This window comes from Camelina sativa, chromosome 17 (genome assembly GCF_030686135.1).
Source record: "Camelina sativa cultivar CO46 ecotype springtype chromosome 17, ASM3068613v1".
Lineage (NCBI taxonomy): Eukaryota > Viridiplantae > Streptophyta > Magnoliopsida > Brassicales > Brassicaceae > Camelina > Camelina sativa.
The window spans coordinates 19832521-19846871 of NC_141896.1; the positions used below are offsets into that span (position 1 = coordinate 19832521).

The following is a 14351-nucleotide window of genomic DNA, read 5'->3' on the forward strand; positions in this document are numbered from 1 at the left end:
TAGTAGTTTCCTACACATGCATTTTATATACACATTTCTTGGCTCATACGCAAAATCTGGATACACAGATTGGAAATGCCTCCATGCTTCTGCATCTGAAGGATGTGTAATCTCTCCGTTTGAATTGTGTTATGCGTGCCATCTCATTGGACCAGCCGTACACTCTGATTGATATAATCGCTTCAGCCTTTCTGTGATTGGTAAATACCACATCCGCTTATATGGTACTGGAACCCTACCGCCAGTTTCCTGATATCTTAGTTTTTGACAAATCGACACCTTGTCCTATCTTCGTCTTCTCTCCAATAGATCATGCAATTATCTTCAGATACATCTATCATTTGATACAGCAAACCAAGACCGGCGACCAATTTCTGAATCTCGTAATATGTACCTGGAAAATGATTATCTTCAGGCAAAATGTCTTTCACAAAATCTGTTATCGCATCCACACATTCCTCAGCCAAATTGTAGTCCGTCTTTATGGTCATCAATCTGCTTGCAGATGATAAAGCCGAATGACCTTCCCTAAAACCTCCGTATAACGGCTGCTTAGCTGCGTCCAGCATAGAAAAAAACTTGCATGCCTCTGCATTAGGTTCCTCTAACCCTATCAACATTTTGATCCATCGATTGCATGTTTTCCCTATATGCATCATTCACCATCTCAATAGTACCAACACCATAATCTACTTCTGTTCTAGGTTCCTCTACGCTATCAACAATATATGGTTTGCTAGAACTAATATACTCTGGTCTTTCACCGTGGAGAAACCAAATTTTGTAACCCGATATAAAACCATTGGAATAAAGATGACCCCATACTAAATCAAACCTAATATTGTGAGAATTCCTGCAAATCGAACATGGACATTTCAACTTACGGGTTTGAAGAACGATCGGTTGTTGACATGCCAACTCCATAAATTCGCCTACACCACGAGCATACTCGTCATTCAATAAATTTGATTCTGGATCGAGGATCGGTCCGTCCATCCACGATCGAAAATAAGAAGAAGAAGAAGACATATTTTTTTTTCTAAAAAAAATGAGTGAGAGTATGAGAAGGAGTGGTGGTTTTTATAGAGAAAGTAAATTCCGTACCCGTCCGTAATCCGTCAGTAATTTCGAAATTTTCAACGGCTATACAACGGCTACATTAACGGATACATTTACTGACAAATTTCCGACGGATATTAATTTTACTTGTCAGAAATCCGTCGGAAAGTGAATAAAATAAACGGCTATAATAACGGATACATTTACCGACGAATTTCCGATGGAGATTAATTTAACTTGTCGGAAATCCGTCGGAATGCGATTAATATATAACGGCTACAATAATGGATACATTTACCGACAGATTTCCGACAGATGTAAATTCACAGTCGTCGAAAATCCATCGGTCATCGAATAATATACGAACGACAAGAAAAATTGTAGTCCGTCTTCCGACGGAAGTTTTGGACGGTAGATTTTGGTCAGTTATCCGTCATAAATGGTGACAGATTACTGACGGGATAGGTTTGTCGGTAAATTTCTGACGGAAAACCGACAAACTCTTAAGGCGTCAGAAATCGGTCAGTATGCCATCGGTAATTACCGACGGAAAGTTGCCCGTCAGAATTGCCGTCAGTTATGACCTTGTTTTCTTGTAGTGAGAAGGGTATCCATTGCTTAGGTTCAACCGTCTCGTGATTCCAAGTGTAATAGCTATCTCCTTTAGAGCATTCACCACATTAATATAACAACAAACAAATCGATTACGTATACAAATTATTTATATATACTTATTATGACTATGTTTTGTAAGAATTTTCCAAATTAAAATGGCAATTCTTCTTATACATTCATCTGGAGGAAGAGCTTTCGAAGGGGCCACTGTTATATTTGTGAGGGAACTTGTGATAATGGTGAAGAACAGAAGAAAACTTGAGAAGGCGATCGACATATCTCGGTAGAAACTGTATTTATAGTACTGATTCTTTGTATGTGTATTTGTTTGGTTAATCACAATGTTATCATCAACAAGCGGAAAAACAGTTACTTATATAACATTATTTATCTATCTGAGGGTCTTCATGGGTCGTCGGTGACTAGAGAGAGTAGAGATATATATTGACGAAAAGTCGAAAAGAAATGTTAATATCGAGTTGCTAGGAGTGAATAGTGATGTTCATAAATAATTGATGTTTCTTTTTTGAAAAGGAGGAATGTGTTAAAGTAATAGATTTGTGAGGAAAGTTTATCTTATTCCATAGACATAATAGAGTATATATAGAGATACACCTTGGTGTACAAGTAATAGGTTTAGGGTAATGGGCCTCTAATGGGCATCTATTAAATCATTCATAACACTCCTCCTTGGATGACCATTATAAAAGTATAGCTCTGAATGTGCATGTGAGATGCTGCCTCATTAAAAACCTTACCAGGAAAACCCAGTGGGAAAAACCATGGTTAAGGGAAAAAGAGTGCAGCGCGCTTTTACTCCCTCTCATGAGTACGTCACTTGAAATCTTCGAGATGACCAATCCAATATGATGAAGTAGCTTCTTAAAATAGTGGTTGGAAACGCCTTGGTAAATGGTTCGCTAAATCTTCACTTGAACGAATATGTAATAAACGTGTATCGCCATTCTTTTATTGGTCATGGGTCTCGCAAGTGACTCATCTTTATCATTATCTTTGTTTCTCACAGTCTCGTCAATGTATTTTTAAGACTTTGAAGATGATAGTCTTTCACCATTAGAATCATAATATTTCTCTTTAGGTGTTTATCTTTCGCATGTTCTTTTGTTATCTCGTTAAAAACCTTTTATGGAAAAACCCAATGGGATAAAAACCATGATAAGGGAAAAAAAATACAACCACGCACATGATCATATTTCTCCCCCTGAAAGAATCATCTTCAGGTTATTCATTATGATCATATATATCATCTTTTCTGAACTGTTATAAACAATGTTTTAGTGTACAAAACTCATATGATCATCATATATTCTCCTGAGTCATTGAAATTTAAGTCATTTGAACCCCTTTCATATAAAAGATCTATTTGAATTTTACATACAATCTTCCAAACAATCATCTTTCAACTCTTCTTCTTAGTATGGTACTACAAGACCATTTACTATATAAGAATATGTAAGTATCTTGAGATAAGATCTCTTTCATCAGATGTTAAATCTGTAACCTCAAGAAATTTTATGAGATGTCAAATCTCTTTCATCAGATGTCAGATCTGATCTTATACAATCGAATTTCTCCATCTTTCAGGAGTAATATTTCATCATTGATTATATCTCCATATATTCTTTGGTATGTGAAATCTCTACCGAAGATAAGATGATATTTTTATAATCAACATATTTTGCACATGTTCTTATAGCTTTCTTTTAATAAGAACCACTTGTAATTGCAGAAGATACACATATAATTTTTCTTTTAACGAGGTTCAGCAAATGCCTACATCCTCAAACTTTCTTGAAAATATTTCTTGAACACAATTATAGTCATTGTTCAATCTCGGATCTACACAACTCTAAGATCTTCTCTTAGCTTGTTCTCGATCTATTTTTAACCCACTATGAGATCACTAAGATCAATAACAATGATCTACACCTAGGATTCTCTCATAGAGATAAATTTTCACCATTTTCTCATCAAATGTGTCAAAAGTCTACAAAACTTTTTCTTGAGAACTATATATAATATTGCTTCTTGCAATATGATCACTTTAAGAGAAACTTCTGACAGTTTGAAAACCTTCTCACTAGACTGAATCAAGTCTTACTCTTATTTTCAAACTCATAAAGGATCTACATAGTTGCTTCCACCATATGAGAGTGCATTTGTCATAATAAATATCAAGTATTTATGAGAATCATTGTACTACTACATGTACTTTATTTCTCATACAGATCCACTTATATTCCACTCATTTTACACTTTCAAGTGTAAGGACTACAAGTCCAAATATTATCTCTTCAAGAGATTTGAACTATTTCATAGCTATTTCTTTCAATGATTAACCAATCATTCTTTGTGTACACTTTTCAAAAAAAACTTTTCTATTAGCCGTGGTTTATGATCCTCGATTTTCATCAATAACATCATCAATAATATCATCAACTGCAACACTGCATGCAAACATATTACGATGTCCATTTGCTTTTTTGGTTCCTTTTCTTTCTAGACATGACTTAACTTGTTGAGATTTCTTTTCATTATGATTCTCAGGTACCTGAATCTCTTTCTTACTCATGTCTTTGTCTCTAGATCTCCTCTCGAGATTTACATAACTCTATGCTTCCTTGGTGCCATATTAATTTATGCTCTTTTTCTTTTCCGAGGATGCTTATATTTGGAACCATAAGTCTATCACACTTGATGCGATCTTTAGACTTATTAGCAGTTGATTTTATCCTTCTAGGACATTAATTGGAGCACAGCTGGTATATGAGACTTTTTCACTCAAGGTCAGAAAATGGCTCTTGCATGCTTTTAGCATCTTTGCAAACTTTGCCGATAAATTATCTTTTTAATTTCTAGCACACATTTCTTAGTACGATGATTAAGATAATTTCTTACAAAATATTTCTTTACCAGCTGTTTATTTTCTCCCCCTCATGTTGGAAAGACTGATTCACTGAACCAACAGTTTCTGCATCTCGAGATATTCAATCATCAAGAGAGATCTATATCCAACATATTTCCAACATTCTTTCAAATCCCATCTTATATCGATGTGGTTGAGCAACCAACATGTACAACACATTTAGATGGAATATATCTGGTTTCTGACCCAAACCAATTATAGTGGGGAGTACTCATGATTATTCATTGGCATGATGCGAATTACTTGACATATAAAGTCATTTATGTCAATTATTTGGCATGGTTTCACCACCATTGTCAATTAACCAAATACTCTTGCAAACTCCATGTTGCAAGTTAATAACAAACATATATAGTGGATGATCAGTCCACAATATTGCTTTGTATACGTACCAGAAAATTGACATTATCCAAATTTATGGGATCGGTGAAAGCCATATAATCGGCTTGCTTTGTAAAGCAGCACACATAAGAAATCACTAGGAGATTTCCACAAAGCATTTTATCTTCTACATAATGCATGTAATCTCTCAATACTTTATTGCCTTGGATAATAATACTTATGATTTCAAAGTATTTTCTTCACTTTTTGTCTCAACATGATTACTTTTCAAATCCTCAAGATTTGCTTTTTTTATATGAGTGATTAAACTCATTTTGGTGTGAACATAATCTCCGTGAATCACCAAAGTAATTATGGGTGAAACTATTATATAGACAAATAATTTATATAACTATGTCATGAATATATTAACCCTTAATAACCATTGAACCAATTAGATCTGTATATAATATATTGGTTAAACTAGTACTTAGCTCGACGATGGTGGCTTTTGGAGTTTGGAGATTTAACGGAGGTCACGGATCATCTCATACACTGTGACCAATTATTCTTAAAAGATTGTCGTAGATGGCGTCTTTGGTCCAAATCGGAGATACCATCTTCAAACAATCAAACCAACAAAAACCGAATCCCCTATATAATAAAACGTGATGAGGAAATCAATAGTAAACTTCCGGAAGAACCCGTTCTGCCATTTCCCGAAGAACCCGTTCTTCCACTTCTTGAAGAACCCGTTCTACCATTTTTTGAAGAACCCGTTCTGCCTACAATGATACACAAACCTATGACAAGGTTGGGAGCAAGAACATTAAGGGAGAAATTCAACAAGTCCATTGAAAGTCTGATTACTCTCATTAAGCTAGAAGATTCCAAAGAGAAGGCTCCAAAAGCATCATTTTTTGCCGGTTTTACAAGAAAGTAAAGAACCCGTTCTTTTCATCATTTCCGAAGCAATCAATGAAGGGCTGGAACGTGCATGAGAGCTATTTCAAGGTGAGTGCTTGAATTCAAATAATAAATGTTGGTTTTTTCTTGTTTTGCAGGAATCGACCGTTGGGTCTTTACGAGTCTTTTTATTTATTTAAGTACTAAAATTGAGTCTGTTGTTTTTGCAAGTTTAGTCTTTTTATTTGTAATAAATTTCAACCCTAGAAGGTCCCCTGCTGCTGGATCATTATATAAGGTCCCTTCTCAGCATTGTAACCTTTCAAGTTTTTATGAAATAAAATGAGAGTTTTCTTAGGTTATCTTCTGAGATAGAAGCAACCACCCTTTTATCTTTCTTCTTGTGTGTGAATCCTTGAAGACTGAGATTTGAATTATCATAGATCCTTTCACAGATCTGTGTGGCGTCCCTCAATCCACCCATCTATCTTTCATCTTCCACTGCTACCGAATAGACAGAACAGTGTTTTCAACGATTTGTCTATTCTCCATCTCTTCATTGCGTTCCATCTATCATCCACTGAATAGGCAGAACAGTGTTATCAACCATTTGCCTATTTCCATCTATCCACGTGGGTTCCCTCTTCCGGGTTCCTATATCATCTGGTATCAGAGCTAAACGCTCCAAATCAGGTTTTATCTATCCCTTTTGTTTCAGTTTGTTTCCCTTTGTTTGCTTCAGTTTGTGTCTGCTTCAGTTCGTTTTTGCACTTTAGATCTGTTATTTTCGTGTGTCTTTGCTCTATTTTGACTGTTCATCTTCTAAATAGAAAACCATAAAAAAGGTTTCTGTCAGATTTGTTTATTTGGACCTTTTGACTTCCTGTGCACTTGATCTCTTCTTTCCTTATCTTACATAAACGATTTGAACTATGGGAGAACAAGGAGGAGAGGTGAACATGGCTGAGATGCTTGCAGCTATTCAAACCCAACTCCAAACGCTTGGTGATTGCATGACACGAATTGAACAACCCCCACCTGCACCAAGAGCACCAGTTCGTAACTTGCCAAGAGGAAACCATGATGTTGATAATGGAGATCAGTCTGATTCAGATGAAGAATATCAAGATCTTAATCAACACCAAAGGCCAAGGAGACACTACCAACAAGGTAGAGGACGAGATGAAGGCAACATAAGAGAAGGAGACTATGATCTTAAGCTCAATCCGCCGACATTTGCTGGAAAGGTTAATCCTGAAGCTTACATTGATTGGGAAAGACGCATGGAGCATATCTTTGGCTACTACAACTATTCTGAATAGAGAAAGGTATCCCTAGCTGCTGCTCAACTTACAGATAATGCCTTAGCTTGGTGGGACAGAGATGTATCTGAGAGGAGGAGGCATAGACATACACCAATCACTACTTGGGATGATATGAGGTTTCAGCTATGAAAGAGATATGTCCCAGCTTATTACCACCGGGAGCTACAAAAGAAGTTTCGCAAGCTCTCACAAGGAAGCAAATCTGTTGAGGAATACTTTGAAGAGTTTGAATCTCTTAAAAAGGTAGAAGAGTCTAAGGAGAACTTGATGGCACAATTTCTAGATGTTCTTCATGATCGGATTGCTAGAAAGGTGGAAAGACAAACATATCATGACCTTGAAGAGTTGTTGCACCTAGCAGTCCAAGCTGAACAACACATCAAAAGGAAGGCAGCTTTTACTAACCGCAGTAAGACTCCATGGACACCGCCACCGCAAAAACCTTTAGACAAAGGAAAATCTCTTTATATTGACCAGGGATTTAAAAGAGCTGCACCTGAGACATGAAAAGTAACCAAACCAGAACAAGGTAAGCCTATTAACCAAAGAGCTCGTGATATTACTTGTTTTAAATGTCAGGGAAAAGGACACTATGCAAGGGAGTGCCCAAACCAGCGAGTAATGATCCTTAAAGCCAATGGAGAGTATGAATCACAAGATGAGGAAGAAGAACGTGTTGAATCTGAGGAGGATATTGTGGACTATCCAGAGATGGGAGAGCTTTTAGTCATAAGGAGGGTTCTTAGCACTCTTTTTGATCCTGAAACAATTCAAAGAGAAAATATCTTCCACTCTCGCTGCTCAATAAACTCCAAGGTATGTAGCTTAATCATTGATGGTGGTTCATGTACTAATGTAGCCAGCAAGTATTTGGTTGTTAAGCTAGGTCTTCAAAAGACAAAGCATCCCCATCCATATCGACTTAAGTGGCTCAATGATGAGGCTGAACTAAGGATCTCCGAGCAAGTCACCATACCATTCACCATAGGCAAATATTCAGACCAAGTTGTGTGTGATGTGGTTCCTATGCAAGCTGGACACCTTCTTCTAGGACGGCCATGGCAATTTGATAAGGAGACTTTATACAATGGCCGAACCAACTACTACACCTTCTCACACAACAACAAGAAGCATACTCTAGCTCCACTCACCCCTCAAGAAGTGCATGAAATGCAACAAACCATGTCAAAGGGAGCTAAGTCAAACAAAACTAATCTTTACATAACACCTTCTACTGTTTTGAAATCCATTAATTCACATGACAAGGTGCTACTAATGATCTTTAAGGAAGGTTTGTTTTCAGGTCAAGAAGAGAAAGACTTACCACCAGAAGTGCTTGAACTATTAGGAAGGTTTAAAGAGGTTTTCCCTGAGGAGATACCACCTGGACTACCGCCTATAAGAGGAATTGAACATCAGATTGATCTAGTTCCAGGAGCACAACTGCCTAATAGACCAGCCTACCGAGTAAACCCTAAAGAAGCAAAAGAGCCGGAAAAGCAAGTTCATGATCTAATGTCAAAGGGCTACATTCGTGAAAGCCTAAGCGCTTGTGCTGTACCGGTTCTTCTAGTGCCTAAGAAAGATGGACCTTGGAGAATGTGTGTAGACTGTAGAGCAATCAACAACATCACTGTCAAATATAGACATCCTATTCCAAGGCTTGATGACATGCTGGATGAGCTTAATGGAGCTACTGTCTTTTCTAAAATTGATCTAAGGAGTGGTTATCATCAAGTCAGAATGAAAGAAGGTGATGAATGGAAAACGGCTTTCAAGACAAAACAAGGATTATATGAGTGGTTAGTCATGCCATTTGGACTCACCAATGCCCCAAAAACCTCATGAGGTTAATGAACCAGGTCCTAAGGGAGTACATCTGTAAGTTTGTGGTTGTTTATTTTGATGATATCTTGATTTATAGCACAAGTCTTGCAGATCACGTAAAGCATCTTGAAATGGTGATAAAAGCGCTTAAGGCTGAACATCTCTATGCTAATCTTAAGAAATGCACATTTTGCACTGATCAAGTTGTGTTTCTAGGATTTGTGTGAGTTCTCAGGGACTAAAGGTCGATGAGGAAAAGATCAAGGCTATACAAGACTGGCCAACTCCAATAACCATTGGACATGTTAGGAGCTTTCATGGGCTGGCTAGCTTCTATAGGACATGTGTGAAGGATTTTAGTACCATTGCTGCACCCTTGACATCAGTGATTAAAAAGAATGTGGAATTCAAATGGGGCCAAGCACAAGAGGATGCATTCAAACTGCTCAAAGACAGCCTAACAAATACACCTGTTTTGGTACTTCCTAACTTTGATAAAATGTTTGAAATTGAATGTGATGCTTCTGGTACAGGAATATGTGTTGTTCTAACTCAAGGAGGAAAACCAGTAGCATACTTCAGTGAGAAACTCAGTGGAGCTGCACTTAATTATCCAACATATGATAAAGAGCTCTATGCTTTGGTAAGATCTCTAGAAACTTGGCAACATTATTTGTTATCCAAAGAGTTTGTTATTCATACGGATCATGAGACACTCAAGCACCTAAGAGGACAAACTACACTTAAGAAGAGACATGCAAGGTGGCTTGAATTTGTGGAGACATTTCCATATGTGATTAAGTACAAGAAGGGCAAAGAGAACATTGTAGCTGATGCTTTATCAAGGAGACATGCTTTGATCACTACAATGGAGGCTAAAGTCATGGGATTTGATCACATCAAAGGTCTATATGAGGAGGATCCAGATTTCAAAGAAGCCTTTAAGGAAACAAGCAAATCCGCTTATGGGTCATACTACCAACATGATGGATTTCTCTTCAAGGACAAAAAACTGTGCATTCCTCAAGGATCCATGAGAGAGCTGCTAATAGGAGAAGCACATGGAGGAGGACTTATGGGACATTTTGGGCGTGATAAAACTCTAAGTGTTCTTATGGAACATTTCTTTTGGCCGCATTTGAAAAGAGATGTGGAAAGGTTCTACGCAAAGTGCATCACTTGCTTGAAAGCAAAATCCAGGTCACATCCTTATGGTTTATATATGCCTTTGCCTATTCCTAACCTACCATGGGTAGATATTTCTATGGATTTTGTTTTAGGGCTACCTAAGATCAACAACTGAGATTCTATCTTTGTTGTGGTGGACCGGTTCTCTAAAATGGCGCATTTCACTCCATGTAACTAGACAAATGATGCTACTCAAACTGCTGAACTCTTTTTCAAAGAATTTGTGCGTTTACATGGAATACCAAGGACCATTGTTTCAGATCGAGACACCAAATTTCTCAGCCACTTTTGGAAGACTTTGTGGAAAAAGCTAGGAACTAAGCTACTCTTCTCCACCACTTGTCATCCTCAAACTGATGGCCAAACTGAGGTAGTTAATCGTACTCTCTCCACTCTATTGAGAGCTACGGTGGGTAAGAATCTCTGAAACTGGCTATCTTGTTTACCCTACATTGAATTTGCTTATAATCATGCTAAACATTCTGGTACCAAATTCTCTCCATTTGAAGTTGTCTATGGTTTTAATCCTCTAACCCCATTAGACATCACACCTCTGCCCCAAGCTGTTTATTCTAGTGCAGAAGGAGTCACCAAAGATGATTTTATGAAGAAACTCCACCGAAAGGTTAAAGAGAATCTTGAGAAGAAGAGCGCAAGAACAAAGAGCATGCGGATAAGCACCGCAAGGAGTTGACGTTTGAACCTGGAGATTGGGTCTGGTTACACATGAGAAAAGAGAGATTTCCAAAGGAGAGGAAGTCCAAGCTGTCACCAAGAGGAGATGGACCATTTCGGGTCTTAGAGAAAATCAATGACAATGCCTACAAGATTGAGCTACCAGGTGAGTTGAATATTTCTCCTACCTTTAATGTTGCTGATTTATCTCCTTTCCATGCAGATGAAATAGTTCTGCAGACAGAACTTTCTCAAGAGGGAGGGAATGATGAGGACATCAATAGTAAACTTCCGAAAGACCCCGTTCTGCCATTTCTCAAAGAACCCGTTCTTCCACTTCTTGAAGAACCCGTTCTACCATTTCTTGAAGAACCTGTTCTGCCAACAATGATACACAAACCTATGACAAAGTTGGGAGCAAGAACATTAAGGGGGCAATTCAACAAGTCCATTGAAATTCTGATTACTCTCATTGAGCTAGAAGATTCCAAAGAGAAGGCTCCAAAAGCATCATTTTTGCCGGTTTTACAAGGAAGTAAAGAACCCGTTCTTTTCATCATTTCCGAAGCAATCAATGAAGGGCTGGAGCGTGCATGAGAGCTATTTCAAGGTGAGTGTTTGAATTCAAATAATAAATGTTTGTTCTTTCTTGTTTTGCAGGAATCGACCGTTGGGTCTTTATGAGTCTTTTTATTTATTTAAGTCCTAAAATTGAGTCTGTTGTTTTTGCAAGTTTAGTCTTTTTATTTGTAATAAATTTCCACCCTAGAAGGTCCCCCGCTGCTGGATCATTATATAAGGTCCCTTCTCAGCATTGTAACCTTTCAAGTTTTTATGAAATAAAATGAGAGTTTTCTTAGGTTATCTTCTGAGATAGAAGCAACCACCCTTTTCTCCTTCTTCTTGTGTGTGAATCCTTGAAGACTGAGATTTGACTTATCATAGATCCTTTCACAGATCTGTGTGGCGTCCCTCAATCCATCCATCTATCTTTCATCTTCCACTGCTACCAAATAGACAGAACAGTGTTTTCAACCATTTGTCTATTCTCCATCTCTTCACTGCATTCCATCTATCATCCATTGAATAGGCAGAACAGTGTTATCAACCATTTTCCTATTTCCATCTATCTACGTGGGTTCCCTCTTCTGGGTTCCTATATCAAAACGGAAGTTCACAACTTTTTTTTGTAAACTATATAATTTTTATAAGTTGGTTACAAAATATGTTATAGATTAAATATAGGTTGGTTACAAAAAAATTTTATATATTAATTGGTCAATATGTGTGATATATGAATATACTTAAGAATATCCCAAGGAATCCTCTTAAAGAGAATATTCCAATGATTTATACAATTTTCAAAATAAAATCTTTAGTATTCCATGTATTGTTACAAAATATATACTGTTAGAAATAAAAAAGAATAAAATCTTGGTAATTTATTACACTTAATTGTGATTTTAGAGATCTTATTTTGCAATTAAAAATAAAATATAACCTAAGCACGGGTCATATTAAAACACTTTCACCAAACATGTTCAAAAATTAAAAAAAAAATAACAAACATAACCATTTCTCATACATAAAATTACAAAATTAACAATATAAAACTTACAAAATAGGTATTTTTTCAATCCATCATATTTAGCATATAATTTTATTGTATAATTTTTTATCCAAAAAAAGTTTTAAAAATAATCATAAAAATTACATTTTATTCTAAAATTATAGTATAAATAAAAGAAATTTGAACTCGTGCTCTAACACGGATCCAAATCTAGTATTAGTATGATTCGATCAAATAATTGATTGACAATAAACATGTGATTCAACATGTTTAACTAATAAGTGATATGTATTAAATATTGAGAGGATAAGTTAAAACAATAAACGATCAAATCAATTTAAGCATGATGTGGTATAATAACCATGATGCCTTCAGTCACATATTAGTCTTCGGTTTAAGAGAACTAACCAAAGAAATAAAAGCAGGACAATATTGACTAAACAAATTTGAGTCGAACAATAAAACATAATTATGCACACTTCTAGTCTTCTACGACATGTCCAACTAAGAGGAAGTCATATCGATAATTATAAACTAGCAGATGGACCTCCACAATAAACTAAGCATGAGTATGATTATATATATACATATATACGATATACTAGATCGACAATTATAAACCATGTGTCAATCAAAAACAATAAACAAAATAAGATATGAGCCAACACTACAAGAAAACAGGCAATTTATGACTATGATTGGCGACTAAACTCGTAGTCGCCAAATTTAGTGACTATATAACGACTATTTAACTACGACTTTACAACTGCTAAAATTTAGTCGTAAGTTAGTCATTTTTTACCGACTGAAATTAGTAGTTGGTTCAGTACTCGTTTATTAGCGACTACTTTACGACTGAAAGACTAGAAAGTAATTTTATCAGCAAACAGTAGCTAATTTGGCGACTACATGGTGACTACTGCGGCGAGTCGTTAATTTGGCTACTAACATACGACTACATTAGTTAGTCGGCCATTTGGCGACTACTAAGCGACTATTGAGGTGAGTCGCAAACATGTCGGCCAAAAAGAAACCCGTTTTATTCGTTTGTGGGGTTGGTAAGCTTTGTTTTGTTGCGATTGTTAGTTTGAGTCACATCACAGTCGTTTTACAGTCGGTATTTAGTCGCCAAAATACTCTATATATACCACACCTTCGTTTCTTATTTCATTCACACCACAAGCAAGAGCATTAGCAAAAAACAAATCGAGAGTGAGAAAAAAAAATTCGAGTGAAAAAAATTCGAGAGTGAGAAAAAAAAATCAAAAGAGAAAAAAAAACAAGAGTGAGAAAAAAAAACAAGAGTGAGAGATCTTTAATAATGGCGGGAAGTTCTAATTATAGTCATTTTTGGGAGTGGATGTATAAGAGGCTTGATGAAGTGACGGGAAATTTCACGGAAGAGTTCAGCACCGGGGTAGAGGAGTTCATGGCTTTTGCAAATAGTCAGCGTTTAGCACAAAATAATGGTGGTAAGTTTCACTGCCCTTGTGATAAGTGCAAAAACGGTAGGCGTCTTCCGGGGGGTACAATTTGGAATCATATTTTTTGCTATGGGTTTATGCCAGATTATTATGTTTGGTATAAACATGGGGAAGAAATTAATATGGGCATAGGAACGAGTTATGTAGATCTAACGTTTGTAAGTGGGAATGAAGAAGTGGGTAATGTGGTAGGAGATAGATATGTGGATATGGTGAATGATGCATTTCGTTATAACATAAGTTTACATGATAATTATCATCAAGATAATTATCATCAAGATGGTAGTTATCAGAATGTCGAGGAACCGGTACTTAACCATTCCAAGAAATTCTACGACTTGTTAGAAGATGCAAAAAATCCATTATATGATGGTTGTCATTAAGGTCACTCACAATTATCCCTAGCTGCTAGAGTCATGCAAAATAATTATAAT

General features: G+C 36.5%; 1 protein-coding gene across 1 annotated transcript; it reads right to left on the reverse strand.

Annotated features, from left to right (window-relative positions):
* Positions 1–257: 257 nt before the first annotated feature.
* Positions 258–1029, reverse strand: LOC147924071 (uncharacterized). The gene is made up of 2 exons (XM_087496606.1): positions 644–1029; positions 258–606 (listed from the first exon to the last, which is right to left on the reverse strand). Exons 1-2 carry the CDS (start codon positions 1027–1029, stop codon positions 258–260), a joined length of 735 nt encoding a protein of 244 aa, XP_087352732.1.
* Positions 1030–14351: the final 13322 nt, after the last annotated feature.

What these genes read in the sequence shown, in the direction of transcription:
- LOC147924071 (XM_087496606.1), bottom strand. Translation starts at nt 1,029, where the DNA reads ATGTCTTCTTCTTCTTCTTATTTTCGATCGTGGATGGACGGACCGATC. An exon ending in GTGAATGATGCATATAGGGA is followed by an intron (nt 607 to 643) that starts AAACATGCAATC and finishes GTTGATAGGGTT; the next exon opens with AGAGGAACCTAATGCAGAGG.